At 35.9% G+C, this 22,410-nt stretch overlaps 1 protein-coding gene across 1 annotated transcript; it reads left to right on the top strand.

Annotated features, from left to right (window-relative positions):
• The first annotated feature begins 135 nt into the window (after nt 1–135).
• On the top strand, nt 136–21,720 carry LOC145651661 (thyroglobulin-like). Its single transcript, XM_081698645.1, has 11 exons — nt 136–154; nt 857–1,072; nt 3,419–3,634; nt 5,982–6,197; nt 8,544–8,759; nt 11,107–11,322; nt 13,669–13,884; nt 16,231–16,446; nt 18,793–19,008; nt 21,356–21,571; nt 21,701–21,720. Exons 1-11 carry the CDS (start codon nt 136–138, stop codon nt 21,718–21,720), a joined length of 1,983 nt encoding a protein of 660 aa, XP_081554771.1.
• Nucleotides 21,721–22,410: the final 690 nt, after the last annotated feature.

Here is a 22,410-nt window from a genome sequence, read left to right as displayed (position 1 = left end):
AAACTAAAATATTATAAAAAAAAATTGACTTTTTTACTGCATGTGGCTGCAACCCATTAATCAAATGCATTCCTGTATGACTTTTCTTAGTTGTATCTCTGAAACTCCATGACAGTTTGTGTGATTTTGACCAAAATGGCCAAATCTTATGACGGTATAACATGCTTAGGAAAACTACAAAGTTTGAGACAAATCGGTCACCAAGAGGCATTGACATAGATGCTCAGGATACTCTATTGCTGAAGCTCTGACAGTTTGAGTGATTTTGACCAAAATGAACAGATCTATTCACAGTATAACATTTTGAGGAAAACTAAAGTTTGAGACAAATCGGTCACAGAGAGGCATTAAAATGCACAATTGCCTATTTTGCATATTAGCACAGGCCTTGCATGCTCATATCTAAATGGACAGAAATCATGAAATGTAGATCCCATCAACAGATAAATGACATGCACTGTAAGTGACTGTGATGTTAAGTGCCAAATTTGGGAGAGACAGACGCTCAAGAGGCCGATCAGTGAAAATCACCTGTTTTGCATATTAGCAGAAGCCTTGTGTTTGAATCCATACATGGGCAAAAGTCATGAAAAGTAGTTCACATCAACAGAAACATTCACAGACATACATGTAACAACAGTCTGATATGGCCTGCAAGTTTGAGACAGTTAATTCATCGGGAGGCTCTACAGCATAAAATTAGCATACGCTAAAGAACAAAATATCAAAATATCAGATGAAGTGCTCCTCAGATTTTACTCAAGTCTGTGTATAGAATTTGAGGCCCTGTGAAGGACAATATCAATCTAATATGATGACTTTATTCTCCCGCTATCTGTATATGTATCCTCATCAGATCATCCTAAGACTAAGTGTGAGCAGGAGAGGGACAATGTGACGGTCAAACACATGATAGGAGCCTTCATCCCTCAGTGTGATGAGGAGGGTCACTACAGGCCTCTACAGTGCCACCCCTCCACAGGATACTGCTGGTGTGTGAACAGTACAGGGCAGAAGATAGAAGGAACCAACACCCCACCTGGTACCAAAACTCCCAACTGTGAAGCTCCAGGTAAAACAGTGGCACTATAATTGAGAGCAATTAAAGAGTTTTGAGGCCATTCTCATGTTGTACTTATGGGTTTGACTAAATTAACTACTATGCATATAATCAAAAATTTTTGTGTTTAAATCCATATAGACAAAGGTCAGGAAAAGTAGTTCAAATCAATACAGAGATATATAAACATATACACGATGACAATTCTGACATTCCTTGCAAAGTTTGATGGAGATCAGGAGGCTCTACAGTGCAGAATTCTCTAATTAACATATAACGACAGGCCTTGTGAAGTGAAAGACAGGAAAAGTAGTTCATATCCAAACATAAATTTACACATATTCAAGTAAGTACAAAAAAACCTTGTATATTGAATTCAGATTCAAGAGGTTATGAGCCAAAATTGCCACTTTGTAAATTTTACACATGTGCAAAGCAAGCAATACTTGCAGTTATATCATATAATCAGTGCAGGTAAAATTCATTATGTCAGTTTGTACATTTTAAACACCATTAATTTGTCTTTAAAATGTTGCAAAGTGACAGACTTTTAATCAAACCTGCAAAGAAATGGACCTTCAGATCCATTGAACCCTTCAGTAAAAAATACAATACCTAGTTCAGTCTATACCAAACTTCACATACACCTGTGCTTTCATTCACTTATTCCACTAACAACAAAGCTTCACACATTACTTCACAACTTTAATTTGTAGCCCTCCAGTCTGACTGATTGATTATGCATCAATATTATACAAAGTAACAGGTACTGGGGCCTTCTTTGGCCTCATGGTGGCGCTATAGCACAGCCATTTACATTTCTGTGATTATCTCCCACAGTATAAAGCATAGAGATACATTTCCACTTCTTTTGCTTTCCTTGGCTCAAACCAAACAAAAAAGGTTGATGGAACTCTAAGCTCTGCCCACTGAGATCGATAATTTGAACAATATGTGAAACCTACTTTTGTAAAAAAAATCATAGGTTTTTCACCCTATCACCACAATCTTAATATGAAAATATTCACACGAATTTGACACTCAATATTTATCAAAATCATTTTGAAATTGTCAAACAATATGGCTGCAATACGCAAATGAATCATTCAGGAAGTTAGCATATTTAGCATGAACAATTAAAACTCAGCCAATTAGCTTTCATTAGAAATTTGAAATGCTGCAAATTGACCAATCATGATGAAACTTATTTGCTGTGGATCCTGAAAGATTCTGTTACTCTGTAAAGTTTCAAAACATTTGGCATTAGGGAGCCCTATTCAAGATAATCAAGTATAGCTCCAACAAATTTTAATTTAGGAACATAATATTGGATGCATGTGATTCTTTGCAGGAGTGCTAACAACAATGCATTTATAACTGCCTTTCAGAAATGTATGCTATTTTTGGATCATTAATTATAGAAAATTTGCACTTTTCAAGCTAGCCCTAGGATTTTTATTCAGTTACATCAAATTAGGACTTGCAATAACCATCAAAGTCTTAAACTAAAATATTATAAAAAAAAATTGACTTTTTTACTGCATGTGGCTGCAACCCATTAATCAAATGCATTCCTGTATGACTTTTCTTAGTTGTATCTCTGAAACTCCATGACAGTTTGTGTGATTTTGACCAAAATGGCCAAATCTTATGACGGTATAACATGCTTAGGAAAACTACAAAGTTTGAGACAAATCGGTCACCAAGAGGCATTGACATAGATGCTCAGGATACTCTATTGCTGAAGCTCTGACAGTTTGAGTGATTTTGACCAAAATGAACAGATCTATTCACAGTATAACATTTTGAGGAAAACTAAAGTTTGAGACAAATCGGTCACAGAGAGGCATTAAAATGCACAATTGCCTATTTTGCATATTAGCACAGGCCTTGCATGCTCATATCTAAATGGACAGAAATCATGAAATGTAGATCCCATCAACAGATAAATGACATGCACTGTAAGTGACTGTGATGTTAAGTGCCAAATTTGGGAGAGACAGACGCTCAAGAGGCCGATCAGTGAAAATCACCTGTTTTGCATATTAGCAGAAGCCTTGTGTTTGAATCCATACATGGGCAAAAGTCATGAAAAGTAGTTCACATCAACAGAAACATTCACAGACATACATGTAACAACAGTCTGATATGGCCTGCAAGTTTGAGACAGTTAATTCATCGGGAGGCTCTACAGCATAAAATTAGCATACGCTAAAGAACAAAATATCAAAATATCAGATGAAGTGCTCCTCAGATTTTACTCAAGTCTGTGTATAGAATTTGAGGCCCTGTGAAGGACAATATCAATCTAATATGATGACTTTATTCTCCCGCTATCTGTATATGTATCCTCATCAGATCATCCTAAGACTAAGTGTGAGCAGGAGAGGGACAATGTGACGGTCAAACACATGATAGGAGCCTTCATCCCTCAGTGTGATGAGGAGGGTCACTACAGGCCTCTACAGTGCCACCCCTCCACAGGATACTGCTGGTGTGTGAACAGTACAGGGCAGAAGATAGAAGGAACCAACACCCCACCTGGTACCAAAACTCCCAACTGTGAAGCTCCAGGTAAAACAGTGGCACTATAATTGAGAGCAATTAAAGAGTTTTGAGGCCATTCTCATGTTGTACTTATGGGTTTGACTAAATTAACTACTATGCATATAATCAAAAATTTTTGTGTTTAAATCCATATAGACAAAGGTCAGGAAAAGTAGTTCAAATCAATACAGAGATATATAAACATATACACGATGACAATTCTGACATTCCTTGCAAAGTTTGATGGAGATCAGGAGGCTCTACAGTGCAGAATTCTCTAATTAACATATAACGACAGGCCTTGTGAAGTGAAAGACAGGAAAAGTAGTTCATATCCAAACATAAATTTACACATATTCAAGTAAGTACAAAAAAACCTTGTATATTGAATTCAGATTCAAGAGGTTATGAGCCAAAATTGCCACTTTGTAAATTTTACACATGTGCAAAGCAAGCAATACTTGCAGTTATATCATATAATCAGTGCAGGTAAAATTCATTATGTCAGTTTGTACATTTTAAACACCATTAATTTGTCTTTAAAATGTTGCAAAGTGACAGACTTTTAATCAATCCTGCAAAGAAATGGACCTTCAGATCCATTGAACCCTTCAGTAAAAAATACAATACCTAGTTCAGTCTATACCAAACTTCACATACACCTGTGCTTTCATTCACTTATTCCACTAACAACAAAGCTTCACACATTACTTCACAACTTTAATTTGTAGCCCTCCAGTCTGACTGATTGATTATGCATCAATATTATACAAAGTAACAGGTACTGGGGCCTTCTTTGGCCTCATGGTGGCGCTATAGCACAGCCATTTACATTTCTGTGATTATCTCCCACAGTATAAAGCATAGAGATACATTTCCACTTCTTTTGCTTTCCTTGGCTCAAACCAAACAAAAAAGGTTGATGGAACTCTAAGCTCTGCCCACTGAGATCGATAATTTGCACAATATGTGAAACCTACTTTTGTAAAAAAAATCATAGGTTTTTCACCCTATCACCACAATCTTAATATGAAAATATTCACACGAATTTGACACTCAATATTTATCAAAATCATTTTGAAATTGTCAAACAATATGGCTGCAATACGCAAATGAATCATTCAGGAAGTTAGCATATTTAGCATGAACAATTAAAACTCAGCCAATTAGCTTTCATTAGAAATTTGAAATGCTGCAAATTGACCAATCATGATGAAACTTATTTGCTGTGGATCCTGAAAGATTCTGTTACTCTGTAAAGTTTCAAAACATTTGGCATTAGGGAGCCCTATTCAAGATAATCAAGTATATCTCCAACAAATTTTAATTTAGGAACATAATATTGGATGCATGTGATTCTTTGCAGGAGTGCTAACAACAATGCATTTATAACTGCCTTTCAGAAATGTATGCTATTTTTGGATCATTAATTATAGAAAATTTGCACTTTTCAAGCTAGCCCTAGGATTTTTATTCAGTTACATCAAATTAGGACTTGCAATAACCATCAAAGTCTTAAACTAAAATATTATAAAAAAAATATTGATTTTTTTACTGCATGTGGCTGCAACCCATTAATCAAATGCATTCCTGTATGACTTTTCTTAGTTGTATCTCTGAAACTCCATGACAGTTTGTGTGATTTTGACCAAAATGGCCAAATCTTATGACGGTATAACATGCTTAGGAAAACTACAAAGTTTGAGACAAATCGGTCACCAAGAGGCATTGACATAGATGCTCAGGATACTCTATTGCTGAAGCTCTGACAGTTTGAGTGATTTTGACCAAAATGAACAGATCTATTCACAGTATAACATTTTGAGGAAAACTAAAGTTTGAGACAAATCGGTCACAGAGAGGCATTAAAATGCACAATTGCCTATTTTGCATATTAGCACAGGCCTTGCATGCTCATATCTAAATGGACAGAAATCATGAAATGTAGATCCCATCAACAGATAAATGACATGCACTGTAAGTGACTGTGATGTTAAGTGCCAAATTTGGGAGAGACAGACGCTCAAGAGGCCGATCAGTGAAAATCACCTGTTTTGCATATTAGCAGAAGCCTTGTGTTTGAATCCATACATGGGCAAAAGTCATGAAAAGTAGTTCACATCAACAGAAACATTCACAGACATACATGTAACAACAGTCTGATATGGCCTGCAAGTTTGAGACAGTTAATTCATCGGGAGGCTCTACAGCATAAAATTAGCATACGCTAAAGAACAAAATATCAAAATATCAGATGAAGTGCTCCTCAGATTTTACTCAAGTCTGTGTATAGAATTTGAGGCCCTGTGAAGGACAATATCAATCTAATATGATGACTTTATTCTCCCGCTATCTGTATATGAATCCTCATCAGATCATCCTAAGACTAAGTGTGAGCAGGAGAGGGACAATGTGACGGTCAAACACATGATAGGAGCCTTCATCCCTCAGTGTGATGAGGAGGGTCACTACAGGCCTCTACAGTGCCACCCCTCCACAGGATACTGCTGGTGTGTGAACAGTACAGGGCAGAAGATAGAAGGAACCAACACCCCACCTGGTACCAAAACTCCCAACTGTGAAGCTCCAGGTAAAACAGTGGCACTATAATTGAGAGCAATTAAAGAGTTTTGAGGCCATTCTCATGTTGTACTTATGGGTTTGACTAAATTAACTACTATGCATATAATCAAAATTTTTGTGTTTAAATCCATATAGACAAAGGTCAGGAAAAGTAGTTCAAATCAATACAGAGATATATAAACATATACACGATGACAATTCTGACATTCCTTGCAAAGTTTGATGGAGATCATGAGGCTCTACAGTGCAGAATTCTCTAATTAACATATAACGACAGGCCTTGTGAAGTGAAAGACAGGAAAAGTAGTTCATATCCAAACATAAATTTACACATATTCAAGTAAGTACAAAAAAACCTTGTATATTGAATTCAGATTCAAGAGGTTATGAGCCAAAATTGCCACTTTGTAAATTTTACACATGTGCAAAGCAAGCAATACTTGCAGTTATATCATATAATCAGTGCAGGTAAAATTCATTATGTCAGTTTGTACATTTTAAACACCATTAATTTGTCTTTAAACTGTTGCAAAGTGACAGACTTTTAATCAATCCTGCAAAGAAATGGACCTTCAGATCCATTGAACCCTTCAGTAAAAAATACAATACCTAGTTCAGTCTATACCAAACTTCACATACACCTGTGCTTTCATTCACTTATTCCACTAACAACAAAGCTTCACACATTACTTCACAACTTTAATTTGTAGCCCTCCAGTCTGACTGATTGATTATGCATCAATATTATACAAAGTAACAGGTACTGGGGCCTTCTTTGGCCTCATGGTGGCGCTATAGCACAGCCATTTACATTTCTGTGATTATCTCCCACAGTATAAAGCATAGAGATACATTTCCACTTCTTTTGCTTTCCTTGGCTCAAACCAAACAAAAAAGGTTGATGGAACTCTAAGCTCTGCCCACTGAGATCGATAATTTGCACAATATGTGAAACCTACTTTTGTAAAAAAAATCATAGGTTTTTCACCCTATCACCACAATCTTAATATGAAAATATTCACACGAATTTGACACTCAATATTTATCAAAATCATTTTGAAATTGTCAAACAATATGGCTGCAATACGCAAATGAATCATTCAGGAAGTTAGCATATTTAGCATGAACAATTAAAACTCAGCCAATTAGCTTTCATTAGAAATTTGAAATGCTGCAAATTGACCAATCATGATGAAACTTATTTGCTGTGGATCCTGAAAGATTCTGTTACTCTGTAAAGTTTCAAAACATTTGGCATTAGGGAGCCCTATTCAAGATAATCAAGTATATCTCCAACAAATTTTAATTTAGGAACATAATATTGGATGCATGTGATTCTTTGCAGGAGTGCTAACAACAATGCATTTATAACTGCCTTTCAGAAATGTATGCTATTTTTGGATCATTAATTATAGAAAATTTGCACTTTTCAAGCTAGCCCTAGGATTTTTATTCAGTTACATCAAATTAGGACTTGCAATAACCATCAAAGTCTTAAACTAAAATATTATAAAAAAAATATTGATTTTTTTACTGCATGTGGCTGCAACCCATTAATCAAATGCATTCCTGTATGACTTTTCTTAGTTGTATCTCTGAAACTCCATGACAGTTTGTGTGATTTTGACCAAAATGGCCAAATCTTATGACGGTATAACATGCTTAGGAAAACTACAAAGTTTGAGACAAATCGGTCACCAAGAGGCATTGACATAGATGCTCAGGATACTCTATTGCTGAAGCTCTGACAGTTTGAGTGATTTTGACCAAAATGAACAGATCTATTCACAGTATAACATTTTGAGGAAAACTAAAGTTTGAGACAAATCGGTCACAGAGAGGCATTAAAATGCACAATTGCCTATTTTGCATATTAGCACAGGCCTTGCATGCTCATATCTAAATGGACAGAAATCATGAAATGTAGATCCCATCAACAGATAAATGACATGCACTGTAAGTGACTGTGATGTTAAGTGCCAAATTTGGGAGAGACAGACGCTCAAGAGGCCGATCAGTGAAAATCACCTGTTTTGCATATTAGCAGAAGCCTTGTGTTTGAATCCATACATGGGCAAAAGTCATGAAAAGTAGTTCACATCAACAGAAACATTCACAGACATACATGTAACAACAGTCTGATATGGCCTGCAAGTTTGAGACAGGTAATTCATCGGGAGGCTCTACAGCATAAAATTAGCATACGCTAAAGAACAAAATATCAAAATATCAGATGAAGTGCTCCTCAGATTTTACTCAAGTCTGTGTATAGAATTTGAGGCCCTGTGAAGGACAATATCAATCTAATATGATGACTTTATTCTCCCGCTATCTGTATATGTATCCTCATCAGATCATCCTAAGACTAAGTGTGAGCAGGAGAGGGACAATGTGACGGTCAAACACATGATAGGAGCCTTCATCCCTCAGTGTGATGAGGAGGGTCACTACAGGCCTCTACAGTGCCACCCCTCCACAGGATACTGCTGGTGTGTGAACAGTACAGGGCAGAAGATAGAAGGAACCAACACCCCACCTGGTACCAAAACTCCCAACTGTGAAGCTCCAGGTAAAACAGTGGCACTATAATTGAGAGCAATTAAAGAGTTTTGAGGCCATTCTCATGTTGTACTTATGGGTTTGACTAAATTAACTACTATGCATATAATCAAAAATTTTTGTGTTTAAATCCATATAGACAAAGGTCAGGAAAAGTAGTTCAAATCAATACAGAGATATATAAACATATACACGATGACAATTCTGACATTCCTTGCAAAGTTTGATGGAGATCAGGAGGCTCTACAGTGCAGAATTCTCTAATTAACATATAACGACAGGCCTTGTGAAGTGAAAGACAGGAAAAGTAGTTCATATCCAAACATAAATTTACACATATTCAAGTAAGTACAAAAAAACCTTGTATATTGAATTCAGATTCAAGAGGTTATGAGCCAAAATTGCCACTTTGTAAATTTTACACATGTGCAAAGCAAGCAATACTTGCAGTTATATCATATAATCAGTGCAGGTAAAATTCATTATGTCAGTTTGTACATTTTAAACACCATTAATTTGTCTTTAAAATGTTGCAAAGTGACAGACTTTTAATCAATCCTGCAAAGAAATGGACCTTCAGATCCATTGAACCCTTCAGTAAAAAATACAATACCTAGTTCAGTCTATACCAAACTTCACATACACCTGTGCTTTCATTCACTTATTCCACTAACAACAAAGCTTCACACATTACTTCACAACTTTAATTTGTAGCCCTCCAGTCTGACTGATTGATTATGCATCAATATTATACAAAGTAACAGGTACTGGGGCCTTCTTTGGCCTCATGGTGGCGCTATAGCACAGCCATTTACATTTCTGTGATTATCTCCCACAGTATAAAGCATAGAGATACATTTCCACTTCTTTTGCTTTCCTTGGCTCAAACCAAACAAAAAAGGTTGATGGAACTCTAAGCTCTGCCCACTGAGATCGATAATTTGCACAATATGTGAAACCTACTTTTGTAAAAAAAATCATAGGTTTTTCACCCTATCACCACAATCTTAATATGAAAATATTCACACGAATTTGACACTCAATATTTATCAAAATCATTTTGAAATTGTCAAACAATATGGCTGCAATACGCAAATGAATCAATCAGGAAGTTAGCATATTTAGCATGAACAATTAAAACTCAGCCAATTAGCTTTCATTAGAAATTTGAAATGCTGCAAATTGACCAATCATGATGAAACTTATTTGCTGTGGATCCTGAAAGATTCTGTTACTCTGTAAAGTTTCAAAACATTTGGCATTAGGGAGCCCTATTCAAGATAATCAAGTATATCTCCAACAAATTTTAATTTAGGAACATAATATTGGATGCATGTGATTCTTTGCAGGAGTGCTAACAACAATGCATTTATAACTGCCTTTCAGAAATGTATGCTATTTTTGGATCATTAATTATAGAAAATTTGCACTTTTCAAGCTAGCCCTAGGATTTTTATTCAGTTACATCAAATTAGGACTTGCAATAACCATCAAAGTCTTAAACTAAAATATTATAAAAAAAATATTGATTTTTTTACTGCATGTGGCTGCAACCCATTAATCAAATGCATTCCTGTATGACTTTTCTTAGTTGTATCTCTGAAACTCCATGACAGTTTGTGTGATTTTGACCAAAATGGCCAAATCTTATGACGGTATAACATGCTTAGGAAAACTACAAAGTTTGAGACAAATCGGTCACCAAGAGGCATTGACATAGATGCTCAGGATACTCTATTGCTGAAGCTCTGACAGTTTGAGTGATTTTGACCAAAATGAACAGATCTATTCACAGTATAACATTTTGAGGAAAACTAAAGTTTGAGACAAATCGGTCACAGAGAGGCATTAAAATGCACAATTGCCTATTTTGCATATTAGCACAGGCCTTGCATGCTCATATCTAAATGGACAGAAATCATGAAATGTAGATCCCATCAACAGATAAATGACATGCACTGTAAGTGACTGTGATGTTAAGTGCCAAATTTGGGAGAGACAGACGCTCAAGAGGCCGATCAGTGAAAATCACCTGTTTTGCATATTAGCAGAAGCCTTGTGTTTGAATCCATACATGGGCAAAAGTCATGAAAAGTAGTTCACATCAACAGAAACATTCACAGACATACATGTAACAACAGTCTGATATGGCCTGCAAGTTTGAGACAGTTAATTCATCGGGAGGCTCTACAGCATAAAATTAGCATACGCTAAAGAACAAAATATCAAAATATCAGATGAAGTGCTCCTCAGATTTTACTCAAGTCTGTGTATAGAATTTGAGGCCCTGTGAAGGACAATATCAATCTAATATGATGACTTTATTCTCCCGCTATCTGTATATGTATCCTCATCAGATCATCCTAAGACTAAGTGTGAGCAGGAGAGGGACAATGTGACGGTCAAACACATGATAGGAGCCTTCATCCCTCAGTGTGATGAGGAGGGTCACTACAGGCCTCTACAGTGCCACCCCTCCACAGGATACTGCTGGTGTGTGAACAGTACAGGGCAGAAGATAGAAGGAACCAACACCCCACCTGGTACCAAAACTCCCAACTGTGAAGCTCCAGGTAAAACAGTGGCACTATAATTGAGAGCAATTAAAGAGTTTTGAGGCCATTCTCATGTTGTACTTATGGGTTTGACTAAATTAACTACTATGCATATAATCAAAATTTTTGTGTTTAAATCCATATAGACAAAGGTCAGGAAAAGTAGTTCAAATCAATACAGAGATATATAAACATATACACGATGACAATTCTGACATTCCTTGCAAAGTTTGATGGAGATCAGGAGGCTCTACAGTGCAGAATTCTCTAATTAACATATAACGACAGGCCTTGTGAAGTGAAAGACAGGAAAAGTAGTTCATATCCAAACATAAATTTACACATATTCAAGTAAGTACAAAAAAACCTTGTATATTGAATTCAGATTCAAGAGGTTATGAGCCAAAATTGCCACTTTGTAAATTTTACACATGTGCAAAGCAAGCAATACTTGCAGTTATATCATATAATCAGTGCAGGTAAAATTCATTATGTCAGTTTGTACATTTTAAACACCATTAATTTGTCTTTAAAATGTTGCAAAGTGACAGACTTTTAATCAAACCTGCAAAGAAATGGACCTTCAGATCCATTGAACCCTTCAGTAAAAAATACAATACCTAGTTCAGTCTATACCAAACTTCACATACACCTGTGCTTTCATTCACTTATTCCACTAACAACAAAGCTTCACACATTACTTCACAACTTTAATTTGTAGCCCTCCAGTCTGACTGATTGATTATGCATCAATATTATACAAAGTAACAGGTACTGGGGCCTTCTTTGGCCTCATGGTGGCGCTATAGCACAGCCATTTACATTTCTGTGATTATCTCCCACAGTATAAAGCATAGAGATACATTTCCACTTCTTTTGCTTTCCTTGGCTCAAACCAAACAAAAAAGGTTGATGGAACTCTAAGCTCTGCCCACTGAGATCGATAATTTGAACAATATGTGAAACCTACTTTTGTAAAAAAAATCATAGGTTTTTCACCCTATCACCACAATCTTAATATGAAAATATTCACACGAATTTGACACTCAATATTTATCAAAATCATTTTGAAATTGTCAAACAATATGGCTGCAATACGCAAATGAATCATTCAGGAAGTTAGCATATTTAGCATGAACAATTAAAACTCAGCCAATTAGCTTTCATTAGAAATTTGAAATGCTGCAAATTGACCAATCATGATGAAACTTATTTGCTGTGGATCCTGAAAGATTCTGTTACTCTGTAAAGTTTCAAAACATTTGGCATTAGGGAGCCCTATTCAAGATAATCAAGTATATCTCCAACAAATTTTAATTTAGGAACATAATATTGGATGCATGTGATTCTTTGCAGGAGTGCTAACAACAATGCATTTATAACTGCCTTTCAGAAATGTATGCTATTTTTGGATCATTAATTATAGAAAATTTGCACTTTTCAAGCTAGCCCTAGGATTTTTATTCAGTTACATCAAATTAGGACTTGCAATAACCATCAAAGTCTTAAACTAAAATATTATAAAAAAAATATTGATTTTTTTACTGCATGTGGCTGCAACCCATTAATCAAATGCATTCCTGTATGACTTTTCTTAGTTGTATCTCTGAAACTCCATGACAGTTTGTGTGATTTTGACCAAAATGGCCAAATCTTATGACGGTATAACATGCTTAGGAAAACTACAAAGTTTGAGACAAATCGGTCACCAAGAGGCATTGACATAGATGCTCAGGATACTCTATTGCTGAAGCTCTGACAGTTTGAGTGATTTTGACCAAAATGAACAGATCTATTCACAGTATAACATTTTGAGGAAAACTAAAGTTTGAGACAAATCGGTCACAGAGAGGCATTAAAATGCACAATTGCCTATTTTGCATATTAGCACAGGCCTTGCATGCTCATATCTAAATGGACAGAAATCATGAAATGTAGATCCCATCAACAGATAAATGACATGCACTGTAAGTGACTGTGATGTTAAGTGCCAAATTTGGGAGAGACAGACGCTCAAGAGGCCGATCAGTGAAAATCACCTGTTTTGCATATTAGCAGAAGCCTTGTGTTTGAATCCATACATGGGCAAAAGTCATGAAAAGTAGTTCACATCAACAGAAACATTCACAGACATACATGTAACAACAGTCTGATATGGCCTGCAAGTTTGAGACAGTTAATTCATCGGGAGGCTCTACAGCATAAAATTAGCATACGCTAAAGAACAAAATATCAAAATATCAGATGAAGTGCTCCTCAGATTTTACTCAAGTCTGTGTATAGAATTTGAGGCCCTGTGAAGGACAATATCAATCTAATATGATGACTTTATTTTCCCGCTATCTGTATATGTATCCTCATCAGATCATCCTAAGACTAAGTGTGAGCAGGAGAGGGACAATGTGACGGTCAAACACATGATAGGAGCCTTCATCCCTCAGTGTGATGAGGAGGGTCACTACAGGCCTCTACAGTGCCACCCCTCCACAGGATACTGCTGGTGTGTGAACAGTACAGGGCAGAAGATAGAAGGAACCAACACCCCACCTGGTACCAAAACTCCCAACTGTGAAGCTCCAGGTAAAACAGTGGCACTATAATTGAGAGCAATTAAAGAGTTTTGAGGCCATTCTCATGTTGTACTTATGGGTTTGACTAAATTAACTACTATGCATATAATCAAAATTTTTGTGTTTAAATCCATATAGACAAAGGTCAGGAAAAGTAGTTCAAATCAATACAGAGATATATAAACATATACACGATGACAATTCTGACATTCCTTGCAAAGTTTGATGGAGATCAGGAGGCTCTACAGTGCAGAATTCTCTAATTAACATATAACGACAGGCCTTGTGAAGTGAAAGACAGGAAAAGTAGTTCATATCCAAACATAAATTTACACATATTCAAGTAAGTACAAAAAAACCTTGTATATTGAATTCAGATTCAAGAGGTTATGAGCCAAAATTGCCACTTTGTAAATTTTACACATGTGCAAAGGAAGCAATACTTGCAGTTATACCATATAATCAGTGCAGGTAAAATTCATTATGTCAGTTTGTACATTTTAAACACCATTAATTTGTCTTTAAAATGTTGCAAAGTGACAGACTTTTAATCAAACCTGCAAAGAAATGGACCTTCAGATCCATTGAACCCTTCAGTAAAAAATACAATACCTAGTTCAGTCTATACCAAACTTCACATACACCTGTGCTTTCATTCACTTATTCCACTAACAACAAAGCTTCACACATTACTTCACAACTTTAATTTGTAGCCCTCCAGTCTGACTGATTGATTATGCATCAATATTATACAAAGTAACAGGTACTGGGGCCTTCTTTGGCCTCATGGTGGCGCTATAGCACAGCCATTTACATTTCTGTGATTATCTCCCACAGTATAAAGCATAGAGATACATTTCCACTTCTTTTGCTTTCCTTGGCTCAAACCAAACAAAAAAGGTTGATGGAACTCTAAGCTCTGCCCACTGAGATCGATAATTTGCACAATATGTGAAACCTACTTTTGTAAAAAAAATCATAGGTTTTTCACCCTATCACCACAATCTTAATATGAAAATATTCACACGAATTTGACACTCAATATTTATCAAAATCATTTTGAAATTGTCAAACAATATGGCTGCAATACGCAAATGAATCATTCAGGAAGTTAGCATATTTAGCATGAACAATTAAAACTCAGCCAATTAGCTTTCATTAGAAATTTGAAATGCTGCAAATTGACCAATCATGATGAAACTTATTTGCTGTGGATCCTGAAAGATTCTGTTACTCTGTAAAGTTTCAAAACATTTGGCATTAGGGAGCCCTATTCAAGATAATCAAGTATATCTCCAACAAATTTTAATTTAGGAACATAATATTGGATGCATGTGATTCTTTGCAGGAGTGCTAACAACAATGCATTTATAACTGCCTTTCAGAAATGTATGCTATTTTTGGATCATTAATTATAGAAAATTTGCACTTTTCAAGCTAGCCCTAGGATTTTTATTCAGTTACATCAAATTAGGACTTGCAATAACCATCAAAGTCTTAAACTAAAATATTATAAAAAAAATATTGATTTTTTTACTGCATGTGGCTGCAACCCATTAATCAAATGCATTCCTGTATGACTTTTCTTAGTTGTATCTCTGAAACTCCATGACAGTTTGTGTGATTTTGACCAAAATGGCCAAATCTTATGACGGTATAACATGCTTAGGAAAACTACAAAGTTTGAGACAAATCGGTCACCAAGAGGCATTGACATAGATGCTCAGGATACTCTATTGCTGAAGCTCTGACAGTTTGAGTGATTTTGACCAAAATGAACAGATCTATTCACAGTATAACATTTTGAGGAAAACTAAAGTTTGAGACAAATCGGTCACAGAGAGGCATTAAAATGCACAATTGCCTATTTTGCATATTAGCACAGGCCTTGCATGCTCATATCTAAATGGACAGAAATCATGAAATGTAGATCCCATCAACAGATAAATGACATGCACTGTAAGTGACTGTGATGTTAAGTGCCAAATTTGGGAGAGACAGACGCTCAAGAGGCCGATCAGTGAAAATCACCTGTTTTGCATATTAGCAGAAGCCTTGTGTTTGAATCCATACATGGGCAAAAGTCATGAAAAGTAGTTCACATCAACAGAAACATTCACAGACATACATGTAACAACAGTCTGATATGGCCTGCAAGTTTGAGACAGTTAATTCATCGGGAGGCTCTACAGCATAAAATTAGCATACGCTAAAGAACAAAATATCAAAATATCAGATGAAGTGCTCCTCAGATTTTACTCAAGTCTGTGTATAGAATTTGAGGCCCTGTGAAGGACAATATCAATCTAATATGATGACTTTATTTTCCCGCTATCTGTATATGTATCCTCATCAGATCATCCTAAGACTAAGTGTGAGCAGGAGAGGGACAATGTGACGGTCAAACACATGATAGGAGCCTTCATCCCTCAGTGTGATGAGGAGGGTCACTACAGGCCTCTACAGTGCCACCCCTCCACAGGATACTGCTGGTGTGTGAACAGTACAGGGCAGAAGATAGAAGGAACCAACACCCCACCTGGTACCAAAACTCCCAACTGTGAAGCTCCAGGTAAAACAGTGGCACTATAATTGAGAGCAATTAAAGAGTTTTGAGGCCATTCTCATGTTGTACTTATGGGTTTGACTAAATTAACTACTATGCATATAATCAAAATTTTTGTGTTTAAATCCATATAGACAAAGGTCAGGAAAAGTAGTTCAAATCAATACAGAGATATATAAACATATACACGATGACAATTCTGACATTCCTTGCAAAGTTTGATGGAGATCAGGAGGCTCTACAGTGCAGAATTCTCTAATTAACATATAACGACAGGCCTTGTGAAGTGAAAGACAGGAAAAGTAGTTCATATCCAAACATAAATTTACACATATTCAAGTAAGTACAAAAAAACCTTGTATATTGAATTCAGATTCAAGAGGTTATGAGCCAAAATTGCCACTTTGTAAATTTTACACATGTGCAAAGGAAGCAATACTTGCAGTTATACCATATAATCAGTGCAGGTAAAATTCATTATGTCAGTTTGTACATTTTAAACACCATTAATTTGTCTTTAAAATGTTGCAAAGTGACAGACTTTTAATCAAACCTGCAAAGAAATGGACCTTCAGATCCATTGAACCCTTCAGTAAAAAATACAATACCTAGTTCAGTCTATACCAAACTTCACATACACCTGTGCTTTCATTCACTTATTCCACTAACAACAAAGCTTCACACATTACTTCACAACTTTAATTTGTAGCCCTCCAGTCTGACTGATTGATTATGCATCAATATTATACAAAGTAACAGGTACTGGGGCCTTCTTTGGCCTCATGGTGGCGCTATAGCACAGCCATTTACATTTCTGTGATTATCTCCCACAGTATAAAGCATAGAGATACATTTCCACTTCTTTTGCTTTCCTTGGCTCAAACCAAACAAAAAAGGTTGATGGAACTCTAAGCTCTGCCCACTGAGATCGATAATTTGCACAATATGTGAAACCTACTTTTGTAAAAAAAATCATAGGTTTTTCACCCTATCACCACAATCTTAATATGAAAATATTCACACGAATTTGACACTCAATATTTATCAAAATCATTTTGAAATTGTCAAACAATATGGCTGCAATACGCAAATGAATCATTCAGGAAGTTAGCATATTTAGCATGAACAATTAAAACTCAGCCAATTAGCTTTCATTAGAAATTTGAAATGCTGCAAATTGACCAATCATGATGAAACTTATTTGCTGTGGATCCTGAAAGATTCTGTTACTCTGTAAAGTTTCAAAACATTTGGCATTAGGGAGCCCTATTCAAGATAATCAAGTATATCTCCAACAAATTTTAATTTAGGAACATAATATTGGATGCATGTGATTCTTTGCAGGAGTGCTAACAACAATGCATTTATAACTGCCTTTCAGAAATGTATGCTATTTTTGGATCATTAATTATAGAAAATTTGCACTTTTCAAGCTAGCCCTAGGATTTTTATTCAGTTACATCAAATTAGGACTTGCAATAACCATCAAAGTCTTAAACTAAAATATTATAAAAAAAATATTGATTTTTTTACTGCATGTGGCTGCAACCCATTAATCAAATGCATTCCTGTATGACTTTTCTTAGTTGTATCTCTGAAACTCCATGACAGTTTGTGTGATTTTGACCAAAATGGCCAAATCTTATGACGGTATAACATGCTTAGGAAAACTACAAAGTTTGAGACAAATCGGTCACCAAGAGGCATTGACATAGATGCTCAGGATACTCTATTGCTGAAGCTCTGACAGTTTGAGTGATTTTGACCAAAATGAACAGATCTATTCACAGTATAACATTTTGAGGAAAACTAAAGTTTGAGACAAATCGGTCACAGAGAGGCATTAAAATGCACAATTGCCTATTTTGCATATTAGCACAGGCCTTGCATGCTCATATCTAAATGGACAGAAATCATGAAATGTAGATCCCATCAACAGATAAATGACATGCACTGTAAGTGACTGTGATGTTAAGTGCCAAATTTGGGAGAGACAGACGCTCAAGAGGCCGATCAGTGAAAATCACCTGTTTTGCATATTAGCAGAAGCCTTGTGTTTGAATCCATACATGGGCAAAAGTCATGAAAAGTAGTTCACATCAACAGAAACATTCACAGACATACATGTAACAACAGTCTGATATGGCCTGCAAGTTTGAGACAGTTAATTCATCGGGAGGCTCTACAGCATAAAATTAGCATACGCTAAAGAACAAAATATCAAAATATCAGATGAAGTGCTCCTCAGATTTTACTCAAGTCTGTGTATAGAATTTGAGGCCCTGTGAAGGACAATATCAATCTAATATGATGACTTTATTCTCCCGCTATCTGTATATGTATCCTCATCAGATCATCCTAAGACTAAGTGTGAGCAGGAGAGGGACAATGTGACGGTCAAACACATGATAGGAGCCTTCATCCCTCAGTGTGATGAGGAAGGTCACTACAGGCCTCTACAGTGCCACCCCTCCACAGGATACTGCTGGTGTGTGAACAGTACAGGGCAGAAGATAGAAGGAACCAACACCCCACCTGGTACCAAAACTCCCAACTGTGAAGCTCCAGGTAAAACAGTGGCACTATAATTGAGAGCAATTAAAGAGTTTTGAGGCCATTCTCATGTTGTACTTATGGGTTTGACTAAATTAACTACTATGCATATAATCAAAAATTTTTGTGTTTAAATCCATATAGACAAAGGTCAGGAAAAGTAGTTCAAATCAATACAGAGATATATAAACATATACGCTATGACAATTCTGACATTCCTTGCAAAGTTTGATGGAGATCAGGAGGCTCTACAGTGCAGAATTCTCTAATTAACATATAACGACAGGCCTTGTGAAGTGAAAGACAGGAAAAGTAGTTCATATCCAAACATAAATTTACACATATTCAAGTAAGTACAAAAAAACCTTGTATATTGAATTCAGATTCAAGAGGTTATGAGCCAAAATTGCCACTTTGTAAATTTTACACATGTGCAAAGCAAGCAATACTTGCAGTTATATCATATAATCAGTGCAGGTAAAATTCATTATGTCAGTTTGTACATTTTAAACACCATTAATTTGTCTTTAAAATGTTGCAAAGTGACAGACTTTTAATCAAACCTGCAAAGAAATGGACCTTCAGATCCATTGAACCCTTCAGTAAAAAATACAATACCTAGTTCAGTCTATACCAAACTTCACATACACCTGTGCTTTCATTCACTTATTCCACTAACAACAAAGCTTCACACATTACTTCACAACTTTAATTTGTAGCCCTCCAGTCTGACTGATTGATTATGCATCAATATTATACAAAGTAACAGGTACTGGGGCCTTCTTTGGCCTCATGGTGGCGCTATAGCACAGCCATTTACATTTCTGTGATTATCTCCCACAGTATAAAGCATAGAGATACATTTCCACTTCTTTTGCTTTCCTTGGCTCAAACCAAACAAAAAAGGTTGATGGAACTCTAAGCTCTGCCCACTGAGATCGATAATTTGCACAATATGTGAAACCTACTTTTGTAAAAAAAATCATAGGTTTTTCACCCTATCACCACAATCTTAATATGAAAATATTCACACGAATTTGACACTCAATATTTATCAAAATCATTTTGAAATTGTCAAACAATATGGCTGCAATATGCAAATGAATCATTCAGGAAGTTAGCATATTTAGCATGAACAATTAAAACTCAGCCAATTAGCTTTCATTAGAAATTTGAAATGCTGCAAATTGACCAATCATGATGAAACTTATTTGCTGTGGATCCTGAAAGATTCTGTTACTCTGTAAAGTTTCAAAACATTTGGCATTAGGGAGCCCTATTCAAGATAATCAAGTATATCTCCAACAAATTTTAATTTAGGAACATAATATTGGATGCATGTGATTCTTTGCAGGAGTGCTAACAACAATGCATTTATAACTGCCTTTCAGAAATGTATGCTATTTTTGGATCATTAATTATAGAAAATTTGCACTTTTCAAGCTAGCCCTAGGATTTTTATTCAGTTACATCAAATTAGGACTTGCAATAACCATCAAAGTCTTAAACTAAAATATTATAAAAAAAATATTGATTTTTTTACTGCATGTGGCTGCAACCCATTAATCAAATGCATTCCTGTATGACTTTTCTTAGTTGTATCTCTGAAACTCCATGACAGTTTGTGTGATTTTGACCAAAATGGCCAAATCTTATGACGGTATAACATGCTTAGGAAAACTACAAAGTTTGAGACAAATCGGTCACCAAGAGGCATTGACATAGATGCTCAGGATACTCTATTGCTGAAGCTCTGACAGTTTGAGTGATTTTGACCAAAATGAACAGATCTATTCACAGTATAACATTTTGAGGAAAACTAAAGTTTGAGACAAATCGGTCACAGAGAGGCATTAAAATGCACAATTGCCTATTTTGCATATTAGCACAGGCCTTGCATGCTCATATCTAAATGGACAGAAATCATGAAATGTAGATCCCATCAACAGATAAATGACATGCACTGTAAGTGACTGTGATGTTAAGTGCCAAATTTGGGAGAGACAGACGCTCAAGAGGCCGATCAGTGAAAATCACCTGTTTTGCATATTAGCAGAAGCCTTGTGTTTGAATCCATACATGGGCAAAAGTCATGAAAAGTAGTTCACATCAACAGAAACATTCACAGACATACATGTAACAACAGTCTGATATGGCCTGCAAGTTTGAGACAGTTAATTCATCGGGAGGCTCTACAGCATAAAATTAGCATACGCTAAAGAACAAAATATCAAAATATCAGATGAAGTGCTCCTCAGATTTTACTCAAGTCTGTGTATAGAATTTGAGGCCCTGTGAAGGACAATATCAATCTAATATGATGACTTTATTCTCCCGCTATCTGTATATGTATCCTCATCAGATCATCCTAAGACTAAGTGTGAGCAGGAGAGGGACAATGTGACGGTCAAACACATGATAGGAGCCTTCATCCCTCAGTGTGATGAGGAAGGTCACTACAGGCCTCTACAGTGCCACCCCTCCACAGGATACTGCTGGTGTGTGAACAGTACAGGGCAGAAGATAGAAGGAACCAACACCCCACCTGGTACCAAAACTCCCAACTGTGAAGCTCCAGGTAAAACAGTGGCACTATAATTGAGAGCAATTAAAGAGTTTTGAGGCCATTCTCATGTTGTACTTATGGGTTTGACTAAATTAACTACTATGCATATAATCAAAAATTTTTGTGTTTAAATCCATATAGACAAAGGTCAGGAAAAGTAGTTCAAATCAATACAGAGATATATAAACATATACGCTATGACAATTCTGACATTCCTTGCAAAGTTTGATGGAGATCAGGAGGCTCTACAGTGCAGAATTCTCTAATTAACATATAACGACAGGCCTTGTGAAGTGAAAGACAGGAAAAGTAGTTCATATCCAAACATAAATTTACACATATTCAAGTAAGTACAAAAAAACCTTGTATATTGAATTCAGATTCAAGAGGTTATGAGCCAAAATTGCCACTTTGTAAATTTTACACATGTGCAAAGCAAGCAATACTTGCAGTTATATCATATAATCAGTGCAGGTAAAATTCATTATGTCAGTTTGTACATTTTAAACACCATTAATTTGTCTTTAAAATGTTGCAAAGTGACAGACTTTTAATCAAACCTGCAAAGAAATGGACCTTCAGATCCATTGAACCCTTCAGTAAAAAATACAATACCTAGTTCAGTCTATACCAAACTTCACATACACCTGTGCTTTCATTCACTTATTCCACTAACAACAAAGCTTCACACATTACTTCACAACTTTAATTTGTAGCCCTCCAGTCTGACTGATTGATTATGCATCAATATTATACAAAGTAACAGGTACTGGGGCCTTCTTTGGCCTCATGGTGGCGCTATAGCACAGCCATTTACATTTCTGTGATTATCTCCCACAGTATAAAGCATA

This window comes from Electrophorus electricus, chromosome 16, assembly GCF_041902795.1.
Source record: "Electrophorus electricus isolate QZ-2024a chromosome 16, ASM4190279v1, whole genome shotgun sequence".
Taxonomy (NCBI): domain Eukaryota; kingdom Metazoa; phylum Chordata; class Actinopteri; order Gymnotiformes; family Gymnotidae; genus Electrophorus; species Electrophorus electricus.
This window is presented reverse-complemented; position numbering and strand designations above follow the sequence as displayed.